Source organism: Taeniopygia guttata, chromosome 2 (assembly GCF_048771995.1).
Source record: "Taeniopygia guttata chromosome 2, bTaeGut7.mat, whole genome shotgun sequence".
In the NCBI taxonomy this organism is placed as follows: domain Eukaryota; kingdom Metazoa; phylum Chordata; class Aves; order Passeriformes; family Estrildidae; genus Taeniopygia; species Taeniopygia guttata.
Genome location: NC_133026.1, coordinates 674,350 through 686,585, shown reverse-complemented (window position 1 = coordinate 686,585; position 12,236 = coordinate 674,350). Strand labels below are relative to the sequence as shown.

General features: G+C 60.0%; 1 protein-coding gene across 5 annotated transcripts in view; it reads left to right on the top strand.

Annotated features, from left to right (window-relative positions):
* The window catches only part of SCAP (SREBF chaperone), a 50,602-nt gene that overhangs the window by 28,898 nt on the left and 9,468 nt on the right, over positions 1-12,236 (top strand). For all 5 annotated transcript variants that reach the window (XM_041714190.2, XM_072925212.1, XM_072925213.1 and 2 more), the window contains exons 8-16: positions 710-836; positions 1,902-2,014; positions 2,674-2,768; positions 3,284-3,382; positions 5,453-5,671; positions 8,183-8,589; positions 9,498-9,671; positions 10,446-10,641; positions 11,365-11,480. In XM_041714190.2, coding sequence (XP_041570124.2) covers positions 710-836; positions 1,902-2,014; positions 2,674-2,768; positions 3,284-3,382; positions 5,453-5,671; positions 8,183-8,589; positions 9,498-9,671; positions 10,446-10,641; positions 11,365-11,480 — 1,546 coding nt within the window. The remainder of the gene's footprint in view (positions 1-709; positions 837-1,901; positions 2,015-2,673; positions 2,769-3,283; positions 3,383-5,452; positions 5,672-8,182; positions 8,590-9,497; positions 9,672-10,445; positions 10,642-11,364; positions 11,481-12,236) is intronic.

Below are 12,236 nucleotides of genomic sequence, written 5' to 3'. Positions count from 1 at the left end.
CCTTCCAACCCAAACTATTCCACGATTCTTTTACATCCTCCAAGGTGTTTTATGCCTTGTGCACCCTGAGATGCCACAGGAATGAGACAGATCAGACACATGTTCTGAGCTGCAGGGGTTACACCTCTCTGCCCACATTTCAGTTTGGCTTTTCCCCCCTCGGTGCAGTGCTGGGGCTGCTGTGAGCTGTGAACCAGCACCGTCCCCTGTCCCACCTTGTCCCGGGAGCTGCATTTCAGACACGAGCACTGCAGCACCTTCCCTCTGGGCTGGGGATCTGCTGGGGCTGGGCAGGACGAGCATGTGGTCCCCCCCTGTGTCCCCCCTGTATCCCCCCCGTGTCCCCCCCCCATGTCCCCCCTGTGTCCCCCCCTGTGTCCCCCCTGTGTCCCCAGCTGTGTCCCCCCCTGTGTCCCCCCGTGTCCCCCCCCCGTGTCCCCCCCTGTGTCCCCCCCATGTCCTCCCCATGTCCCCCCTGTGTCCCCAGCTGTGTCCCCCCTGTGTCCCCCCCGTCTCCCCCCCCATGTCCCCCCCCTGTGTCCCCAGCTGTATCCCCCCTGTCCCCCCCGTGTCCCCAGCTGTGTCCCCCCTGTTTCCCCAGCTGTATCCCCCCCCGTGTCCCCCCTGTGTCCCCCCCATGTCCCCCCCTGTGTCCCCCCCTGTGTCCCCCGCTGTGCTGTCCCTGTGACCTGCTGGGGCTGTTTTGCAGGCAAGATCGACATGGTGAAGTCCAAGTGGGGGCTGGCGCTGGCGGCGGTGGTGACGGTGCTCAGCTCCCTGCTCATGTCCGTGGGGCTCTGCACGCTCTTCGGCCTCACGCCCACGCTCAACGGCGGGTAGGTGCCAGCCCAGCCTGGCCATTCCCTGCTGGGGATGTGTTCCTCTGCTGCCAGACCTCCTGGACATTCCTTATTCTGAGCTTCTGGGTGCCCGGAGCAGGAGGAATTGCTGGGATAACACGTTATCCCTGGAGCTGAGCAGGATCTGCCACAGCCTCCTCCTGCAGGAGCTCCGTTCTGTCTGTTCAGAGGTCCCCAAGGAGCTCATCTCCCCTCTCTGCCCCGTGCTGGTGCTGCCTGCAGGGCTCACGGGGGTTATCAGCTGAAAATGCTTTCGTTAAAGGCAGGCCTGAGCTGCTCTTGCTGAATTTTGGATCCTTGGGCACGAGCAAGAAGCTGCCCACGAGAGGCTCATTGTGTTGGTGCTTTTTCCCTCACCGTGGACATTCACTGACATTCCAGTGTCTGAGGGAGCCTACAGGAAGCTGGGGAGGGATTCTTCATCAGGAACTACAGTGATAGCACAAGGAGCAATGGTTCAAACTGAAAGAGGGGAACTTTAGGTGAGATGGACAGAAGAAACCCTTCCCTGTGAGGGACTGGAATGGATTTCCCAGAGCAGCTGGGCTGCCCCTGGATCCCTGGCAGTGCCCAAGGCCAGGCTGGACAGGGCTGGGAGCTCCTGGCACAGTGGGAGGTGTCCCTGCCATGGCAGGGGTGGCACTGGGTGTTCCTTAAAGGAGGTGGGACACGCTCCCTGCCCCGCTGATGAGTGAGCAGCCACCCCCAGTCCCTCACAGGGTGGTCCAGGTCCATCCCTGTTGCTGTGCCTGATGCTGGAGAGGAGAGAGCTCTGTCCCTGGGAAGCACCAGGATTAATTTAGTGGTGCTCCACAATGGGCATTTCCCAGGAATTCCTGCAGCTTTCCAAAAATGGTGATTTCTGCCCAAGGCAGAGCAAGCACAAACCTTTTCCGTGTCAGTGCGACGCTGAGGGAAGGGATTGGGGCACAGGGTGGTGTCTCCTCACCTCACCTGACTCCCAGGGCTGTGTTTGCTCCAGACTTGCCTCTTTCCTTTCCCCACGGATCCCCTCCTCAGCTGTGCCTCTGTTTCCTCCAGAGAGATATTCCCGTACCTGGTGGTGGTGATTGGCCTGGAGAACGTGCTGGTGCTCACCAAGTCCGTCGTGTCCACACCCGTGGACCTGGAGGTGAAGCTCCGCATCGCCCAAGGTGGGATCCTGCTCTGGGGGACTGCAGGGAGGGAGAAGTGGGGAGAGCCAGGGGCTGGGAGAGGGGGAATGGTCCCATTCAGGTCTGGGATGGAAACAAGGTGAGTGGTGCAGCTTTTGTTTGCAATTCCAAGAACATAATGCTGTTGTTGTGGGCTGTTTGTTGGGATTGTTGGCTGAAACAGGCTAAATAAATATTTAAAAATATTAGTAGGGGAGAGATGGATCTCCTGGTGTGGATACTGAGCGCTGTGCTCAGGTCATGGATGTCAGAAGTGCAGAACACAGGTCCTACAAAATTCCCCTGAATGTGTGACAAAATTCTCTTTTCCATTCTATAAATGCTCTGTGCCTGTGGAAGGATTTGAGTGTGCTCACACCGTGGATAAATGGGATTTGCAATCTTCAAAGCTGTTTCTAAACATCAGAGAAAGAGATTCTAGAGCGATGCTGATTTTAGCTTTAAAAATACAAGTGGTTTGGATCCTAGCTGGGAAACAGGACCCAGAACTCACATCTGGGAATTTTAGCCTGGAAGGGCCTTTTTGGCCTGTTGCCTGTAAATTCCTGGTTTTAGAGAGGGGAAATGCTGCTCCTTTTGCTGTGTTTGTGTCTGGCACAGTGAAGAGGCTCCCCTGAGCTGTCCTTGCCCTTCCCCAGGCCTGAGCAATGAGAGCTGGTCCATCATGAAGAACATGGCAACGGAGCTGGGGATCATCCTCATCGGGTACTTCACCCTGGTCCCGGCCATCCAGGTGAGGGGGGCTGGCAGGACAGAGCCTGACCCTGCAGGGGCAGAGTCAGGGAATTGCTGGCTTGGAAAAGCCTTGGAGACCACCAAGTCCAGCTGTTCCCCAGCACTGCCAAGGCCACCACTGACCCGTGTCCCCCCGTGCCTCAGCCGCACAGCTGTTAAATCCCTCTGGGCACGGGGACTGCACCCCTGCCCTGGGCACTTCCAGTGCCTAACAGCCCCTTCTGGGGAAGGAATTTTCCATCATTTCTAATCTAAATCTCCCCTGCCACGACCTGAGGCCTTTTCCTCTCATCCTGTCCCATGTTCTCTGGGAGCAGAGTCGCAGGGTTTTGGTGAATTGTGGCCAAAAGGAACAGAGAATGTGAATTAGAGTGAATATCCTTGGATTGTCACTCATCCAGCCCTGAGCTCTGAGGCAGCACAGGAGGTGGATCAGGGGTTTGCCAGCAAAGCACTGCTGGGTGTCCCTGGTTCTGAGGTGCAGTGGGAGCTAATCCTGTGTCCCACCCTCAGGAGTTCTGCCTCTTCGCCGTGGTGGGGCTGGTGTCAGACTTCTTCCTGCAGATGTTCTTCTTCACCACAGTGCTGTCCATCGACATCCGCCGCATGGAGGTGGGCACGGGGCAGGGCGGGGCAGGAGGGGCACGGCCAGGACCCACTCCCCAGCGAGGACAGAGCAGGGTCAGCGGCTCACTGAGCTTCGAAGGGCCTTCAAAATCATGGATTCCACCATTCCCCAGCACCGCCCCTGTGCTCACCCCTGAGCCGTGTCCCCGGGTGCCACATCCCCATGGCTGTCACTGACCTGTGTCCCCATGGCTGTCACTGACCCGTGTCCCCAGGTGCCACATCCATGTGGCTGTCACTGACCCGTGTCCCCATGGCTGTCACTGACCCGTGTCCCCAGGTGCCACATCCATGTGGCTGTCACTGAACCATGTCCCCACGGCTGTCACTGACCCGTGTCGCCATGGCTGTCACTGACCCGTGTCCCCATGGCTGTCACTGACCCATGTCCCCAGGTGCCACACCCACGTGGCTGTCACTGAACCGTGTCCCCAGGTGCCACGTCCATGTGGCTGTCACTGACCCGTGTCCCCATGGCTGTCATTGACCCGTGTCCCCATGGCTGTCACTGACCTGTGTCCCCATGGCTGTCACTGACCCATGTCCCCATGGCTGTCACTGACCCGTGTCCCCATGTGCCACATCCCCATGGCTGTCACTGACCCGTGTCCCCATGTGCCACATCCCCATGGCTGTCACTGACCCGTGTCCCCATGGCTGTCACTGAGCCGTGTCCCCATGGCTGTCACTGACCCGTGTCCCCATGGCTGTCACTGACCCGTGTCCCCAGGTGCCACATCCATGTGACTGTCACTGACCCGTGTCCCCATGGTTGTCACTGACCCGTGTCCCCATGGCTGTCACTGACCCGTGTCCCCAGGTGCCACACCCACATGGCTGTCACTGACCCGTGTCCCCAGGTGCCACATCCACATGGCTGTCACTGACCCGTGTCCCCATGGCTGTCACTGAGCCGTGTCCCCATGGCTGTCACTGACCCGTGTCCCCATGGCTGTCACTGACCCGTGTCCCCATCACTGTCACTGAGCCGTGTCCCCAGGTGCCACATCCACGTGGCTGTCACTGACCCGTGTCCCCAGGTGCCACATCCATGTGGCTGTCACTGACCCGTGTCCCCATGGCTGTCACTGACCCATGTCCCCATGGCTGTCACTGACCCGTGTCCCCATGGCTGTCACTGACCCATGTCCCCATGGCTGTCACTGACCCGTGTCCCCAGGTGCCACACCCACATGGCTGTCACTGACCCGTGTCCCCATGGCTGTCACTGACCTGTGTCCCCATGGCTGTCACTGAGCCATGTCCCCAGGTGCCACATCCACATGGCTGTTAAATCCCCCCAGGGATGAGGACTCTCCCCTGCTCTGGGCAGCTGGGCCAGGGCTGGACAGCCCATTCCAGGAACAGTTTTCCCAATATTTAACCTGAACTTCCTCTGGTCAGCTTGGGGCTGTTTCCTCTCGTCCTGAGCTGTTGAGGTTCTGGTTCTGTACTCGCTTGGTTGCACACACAGGGGTTGGGAACAGCACTTGAGGGAAAAGACACTCTTAGGAAGAACATGGAGCTGTGGGAGCAAATCCAGAGGGAGTGTCAAGTTGATTGGAGGGATGGAGCAGCTCTGCTGTGAGGAGAGGCTGACAGAATTGGGATAACTCAGCCTGGAGAAGGAAAGCTTAGAGACCTACCTGTGGCCTTCCAGGACCTGAGGGGAGCCCACAAGAAACATGGAGAGAGATGTTGTACAGGTTAAGGGGGAATGTCTTCAAACTGATAGAAAAAAGCTTTATGTTGGACATTAGGAGGAATTTCTCCTCTCTGAGGGTGGTGAGGCCCTGGCACTGCCCAGAGCAGCTGTGGCTGTCCCTGGATCCCTGGCTGTGCCATGGACAGGGCTGGGAGCAGCCTGGGACAGTGGGAGTGTCCCTGCCATGGCAGGGGTGGCACTGGGTGGGCTTTAAGGTCCCTTCCATGCCAACCATTCCATGGTTCTGAGTCTGCAATGTGCTGCCTGGGGTCGGTGGGCTGGCAGGAGCCCCCAGGGGCGAGAATCCCCCGTCAGGGGAGGCTCAGCCCTGCTCCCTGTCCCTGTTGCAGCTGGCTGACCTGAACAAGCGGCTGCCCGCCGAGTCGTGCCTGGCCAAGGCGCCGTGCCGGGCCCGGGCGGCAGCGCTGCGCCCGGCGGTGCCGCACGCGCCGCACACGCCGCACACCATCACCCTGCAGCCCTCCTCGCTGCGCAACCTGCGCCTGCCCAAGCGCCTGCGCGTCATCTACTTCTTCGCCCGCACCCGCCTGGCCCAGCGCCTCATCATGGTACGTGGGGCAGCCGGGGGGACGGGGGGCAGACGGAGAGACGGGGGGGCAGACAGAGGGCTGGGGGGCAGACAGAGGGCTGGGGGGCAGACAGAGGGGTGAGGTGGCACCTAGAGCGCTGGGATGGCACCCAGAGTGGTGGGATGGCAGCCAGAATGGTGGGATGGCACCCAGAGCGGTGGGATGGTACCCAGAGCGGTGGGATGGCAACCAGAGAGCCGGGGTGGCACCCAGAGCACTGGGATGGCACCCAGAGTGGTGGGATGGCACCCAGAGCGGTGGCATGGCACCCAGAGTGGTGGGATGGCACCCAAAGTCATGGGATGGCATCTAGAGTGGTGGGATGGCACCCAGAGAGCCGGGGGGCAGCCAGAGCAGTGGGATGGCACCCAGAGCGCTGGGGTGGCAGCCAGCATGGTGGGGTGGCACCTAAAGCGGTGGGGTGGCAGCCAGGCTGGTGGGATGGCACCCAGAGAGCTGGGGTGGCACCCAGGATGGTGGGGTGGCACTTAGAGCGCTGGGGGGGCAGCCAGAGTGGTGGGATGGCAACCAGAGCACTGGGGTGGCACCCAGAGTGGTGGGATGGCAGCCAAAGTCGTGGGATGGCACCTAGAGTGGTGGGATGGCACCCAGAGAGCCGGGGGGGCAGCCAGACAGCTGGGATGGCACCCAGATGGTTGGGATGGCACCCAGACTGCCCCACTGGGCACCCCAACAGCCAGGCTGGCACCCAAACAGCCAGGCTGGCACCCAAACAGCCAGGCTGGCACCCAAATAGCCAGACTGACACCCAGCCAGACTGACACCCCAACAGCCAGGTTGGCACCCCAACAGCCAGACTGGCACCTAAATAGCCAGACTGACACCCAAACAGCCAGACTGACACCCAAACAGCCAGGCTGGCACCCAAATAGCCAGGCTGGCACCCAAACAGCCAGACTGGCACCCAAACAGCCAGACTGGTACCCAAATAGACAGGCTGGCACCTAAATAGCCAGGCTGGCACCCAAACAGCCAGACTGACACCCAAACAGCCAGACTGACACCCAAACAGCCAGGCTGGCACCCAAACAGCCAGGCTGACACCCAAACAGCCAGACTGGCACCCCAACAGCCAGGCTGGCACACAAACAGCCAGGCTGGCACCCAAACAGCCAGGCTGGCACCCCAACAGCCAGGCTGGCACCCAAATAGCCAGACTGGCACCCAAACAGCCAGACTGACACCCAAACAGCCAGGCTGGCACCCAAATAGCCAGGCTGGCAGCCCTGCCAGGCACCCACCTCCGCCAGGTGTGACACACCTCCATGTGCTGCTTCCCACGCGAGTCTGGCGCTGCCCCGTGGGATGCAGAAGCAGATTGCCCAGGCTGGCTGAGTCTGGAGATGATTTTACAAAGTCACAGTTTGTTCTGCACACGTGGACTAAAGGCATTTGGGAGACATTTTGCTCGAGGATTCAATATTTACAGCTGCTGCAGCCACACCAGCTCTGCTCCTGCTTTTCCCCTCTGTCTCTGTTTTGGATGTCTCCAGTGGAATTACAGGGATCTCTGTGTTCCCAGTACGGGCAGTCTGAGTTCAATCCCCACACGGTGCCAGAGCAGCGGGTCCTGCACGAGCGTGGATCCAAAATCCCAAATTTCCATCCCTGCTTGGAGTGCCAGATGTGCCAGTCCCAGCTGCCAGCCCCGAGTCTCCTTCCTGCTGCACGTTTGGGGAGATAAATCCCAAATTAATCCTTTCCATCCATGCTTGGAGTGCCAGATGTGCCAGTCCCAGCTGCCAGCCCCGAGTCTCCTTCCTGCTGCACGTTTGGGGAGAGAATTTGAGTTCTGGCCATCACGTAGATGACAGAAAAGTGGTGTCCAGGTTCTGTGTGTGCTGGGCAGTGCTGCAAACCTCCCTCATGGAGCAGTGCTGGGAGGGAGGCTGCAGGAAACAGGGGGTACCTGTGGTTGGGGTGCTGTGGGCCAGCTCGGGCAGGGGACAGGGGGGTGGCACTGAAGGGAGCTGTGTCTCTGCTCATCCTGCTCAAACAGGGACAGGGTGGTGGCACTGAAGGGAGATGTGTCTCTCTCTGCCCCTCCTGCTCAAACAGGGACAGGGTGGTGGCACTGAAGGCAGCCATGTCTCTCTCTGTCCCTCCTGCTCACACAGGGACAGGGTGGTGGCACTGAAGGGAGATGAGTGTCTGCTCATCCTGCTCACACAGGGACAGGGTGGTGGCACTGAAGGGAGATGTGTCTCTGCCCCTCCTGCTCAGGCAGAGCAGGGGACAGGGTGGTGGCACTGAAGGGAGATGTGTGTCTGCTCCTCCTGCTCAGGCAGGAGACAGAGCAGTGGCACTGAAGGCAGCCCTGTCTCTCTCTGCTCCTCCTGCACAGGCAGGGCAGGGGACAGGACGGTGGCACTGAAGGCAGCCCTGTCTCTCTCTGCTCCTCCTGCTCAGGCAGGGGACAGGGTGGTGGCACTGAAGGCAACCCTGTCTCTCTCTGCTCCTCCTGCACAGGCCGGCACAGTGATCTGGATCGGAATCCTGGTTTACACGGATCCCGCCGGGCTCCGCACCTACCTCACGTCCCAGGTCACCGAGCAGAGTCCCCTGGGGGACGCAGGGCTGCCTGCCATGCCCGTTCCTGGAGGGGTCCTGCCCGCTGGGGACCCCAAGGTGGACCTGTCGGTGTTCCCGTCGGAGCCGGTGCAGCTGTCGGAGAACCAGACACAGCAGCGGGAGCAGCTGGAGCCCGACCAGCACAGCTGGGCACGGGGGCCCGAGGGCAGAGAGAACGGGCAGCTGGAGCTGGGAGCAGAAGCAGAGGTTACCTGGGGAGCAGAGGATGAGGAGATGTGGAGGAAGCTTTCCTTCAGGCACTGGCCAGCCCTCTTCAGCTACTACAACATCACCCTGGCCAAGAGGCAAGTGGGCTGGCATGGAGTGCTGACCCCAAGGGTTTGTCCTGCTTCTGTCCTTGGTGCCCCGTGCTCACTGCTTCCATGGGGCTCATTCCAGCTCTGCCAGGAGGAGCTGCTGGGCAGCTGCCCTGGGTGTGCTCCTGGGGCTGTTCCTCTAGCAATCAGGGTTGTTCCACTCTGTGCTCCTGCCTGTTGTATGTGCTGGGTGTCTTGTGCCTTCCTTGAGCCTGGAAGTGAAGTTTGAGATTTTACAAAGCAAGGAAAGGAGGCTCAGGGGGGACCTTGTGGCTCTGCACAGCTCCTGACAGGAGGGGACAGCCAGTGGGGTTGGGCTCTGCCCCAGGAACAGGGACAGGAGGAGAGGGAACGGCCTCCAGTGTTTCCAGGGGAGGGTCACGGTGAATATAGGGAAGAATCCTTCCCCAAAAGGGTTGTCTGGCCCTGGCACAGCTGCTCAAGGCAGTGGTGGAGTCCCCATCCCTGGGGGGATTTGAAAGCTGTCTGAATGTGGGATTTGGGGACATAGGTTAGTGGTGGCCTTGGCAGCACAAGGAGGGCACTCAGACCTGATGGTGTCAGAGAAAGTGGCTTTTGCAGCCTCATAATTCCACAATTGTCTGACACAATCATCTGCAAGACATGGAAATAGTACATGTGAGGAAGAGACAGCTGAGCTGAAGAAGCTTCTTGGTGAGACCTCCCAGCCTGCAGCACACAGGAAACTAGACTTAAATCCATGGGATCCACCTGATCTCACCAGGACTGCATTTCTTTCGGCTCTTTGAAGGGTTATAACCTGGGGAATAACTTTAGAGGAGACTGTTTCCGAGGAGTTCAGAGCAGCACCGAAAGCAGCCTGGTTCCTGCTGTGGCTGCCCAGCCAGCTGTGCCATTGTCCCTGTGCCCCTCAGGTACATCAGCATCCTGCCGGCCATCCCCGTCACGCTGTACCTGAAGCCTCAGGAGGCCCTGGAGCTGCGGCACCCGCAGGAGGCCTCTCGCTACCAGCCCTTCCTGGCCGAGCCTGGCACCCCGCCCGAGCGCCCCGCGCAGCCCCGCGCCCACCAGGACGTCACCCTCTACAAGTAACGTGTCCCCAGGGCCCCGGGGGCTGCTCGGGGCTGCAAAGCTCCCGAGGCCCCAGTGCCAAAGCTCGGGATGCTCCCTGCTGGGTGGGATCCATGTCTCCTGGCAGCTTTCCATCAGCTGAGGGCAGGAATGGGCTGTGCATGGAGGCCCTCTGTGCTCCTGGGCACAGAAGGTCAATTTGGGGGTTTAAATGCGATTTCATAGAACCCCAGAAGGGTTTGGGTGGAAGGGACCTTAAAACCAGTCCAGTCCCACCCTATGCCATGGGCAGGGACACCTCCCACCATCCCAGGCTGCTCCAAGCCCCATCCAGCCTGGCTTGGGCACTGCCAGAGATCCAGGGGCAGCCACCACCTGGATATAATTCGGTAATGATTTACTGGGGGTTAGATCAAACTCTGCTGCAAGGAACTTCCCTCTCTGTGGAGAGAACATCTCACAACCCCTGCCTGAATCTGCAAGTGCTGAGCACACTGTGTTATCCCAGTCCCCAGCTGGTGTTTTCTTAAAACCTTAGTTGCTTATTACTTTCCTTACTGAAAAGCCTCAAAAATCTTGTCGAAATTGTCATTTTCCCATTAACCCCCCCTTAATTTCCAACAAATCTCTGTAATTTGTTGAAAAGCTTCCTCAGCTGCGAAATTCAAACCAGCACATGAGTAATCCTGGCACAAGACTTCCCAAATCTATCCGTGGGCTAGAAACCAGAATGCATTTATAGGGGTTTGTTTTCTTACCTTCTTGCCTTGGTGTGTGTGTGTGTCCCGCAGGGTGGCCGCCCTGGGCCTGGCGTCGGGCATGCTGCTGGTGCTGCTGCTGTTCTGCCTCTACCGGGTGCTGTGCCCCAAGAACTACGGGCAGAACGGGCCGGGCCGGCGCCGCAGGGGCGACCTGCCCTGCGATGACTACGGCTACTCCCCCCCCGAGACCGAGATCGTGCCCCTGGTCCTCAGGGGGCACCTCATGGTAGGTCCAGCTCAGGGGTAAGGAGTGAGGAAAGGTTATCAGAGCGTGAAATTCCCGCAGGGTGTTTCCTTCTCCTCCTGGGGTTTGCTGTCTGCGGCTCTGCTGGGGTATCTGCACCTTGCTGAGCTCCCAGGGACGGCTGGATGTCTGTGCTCTGCGCTGGGTGACAGGCTGGGGATCAGTCACACTGTGACCCAGTGGTCCAGGAGGGCTTTTCCAGCCTGGGATTCCTCCTGTTCTGAGAGGAAACAAAGCTCTTGGGCATTCAGCCAGGCGAGTTTGCAGTGCTGCGCTGTGTCTCCCAGATAAGCTGTGTCTCTGCTCCTCAGCCCGCCTTCAAACTGGGATGGAATTTTTTAGGGGAGGCAAGACAAGATGAGGTCTGTTGGATGTGCAGCAGTCCAGTGCACACTTAGGTCTCTGGGCAGAGATCCTGGAATCTCAGGATGGTTTGGGTTGAAGGAGACCTTGAAACTCATCCAGTGCCACCCCTGCCATGGCAAGGACACCTTCCACTATCCCAGGTTGCTCCCAGCCCCATCCAACCTGCCCTCGGACCCTTCCAGGGATGTCCACGTGTTCAGCATCCCTCAGTTCCTAAACCAGCCAGTTTTGACTTAAAATCCATCTTCTGTGCAGTTCTGCAGCCACAGCAGGCTGTGGGCAGATGCAGAGGCCTTGGTGGTGCCACCCTGAGTTGTGCTTGTCCTCCCTCCCTCCCAGGACATCGAGTGCCTGGCCAGTGACGGGATGCTGCTGGTGAGCTGCTGCCTGGTGGGGCAGATCCGCGTGTGGGACGCGCAGACGGGCGACTGCCTCACCGTCATCCCCAAGCCCAGGTATGGCCCTGGCCCCACAGCCCCACAGCCCCGTGATCCCCAAATCTAGGTATGGCCCTGGCCCCACATCCCCTGCTCCCCAAAACCCAGGCATGGCCCTGTCCCCACAGCCCCATGGCCCCATGATCCCCAAACCCAGGTATGGCCCTGTCCTCACAGCCCCGTGCTCCCCAAATCCAGGTATGTCCCTGTCCCCACATCCCTGTGCTCCCCAAGCCCAGGCATGGCCCTGTCCCTGTCCCTGTCCCCACAGCCCTATGCTCCCCAAACCCAGGCATGGCCCTGTCCCTGTCCCCACATCCCTGTGCTCCCCAAACCCTGGCATGGCCCTGGCCCCACAGCCCCACATCCCTGTGCTCCCCAAACCCAGGTATGGCCCTGTCCCTGTCCCCACAGCCCAGTGCTCCCCCAAACCCAGGTATGGCCCTGGCCCCACAGCCCCACAGCCCCTGCTCCCCAAATGCAGGTATGTCCCTGTCCCCACATCCCCGTGCTCCCTAAACCCAGGTATGTCCCTGTGCTCCCCAAACCCAGGTATGGCCCTGGCCCCACAGCCCCACAGCCCCTGCTCCCCCAAATCCTGGTATGGCCCAGTCCCTGTCCCCACAGCCCCATGCTCCCCAAGCCCAGGTATGGCCCTGTCCCCACAGCCCCACAGCCCCATGCTCCCCAAATCCAGGTATGGCCCTGGCCCCACAGCGCTGTGCTCCCCCAAACCCAGGTATGTCCCTGTCCCCACAGCCCCTGCTCCCCAAA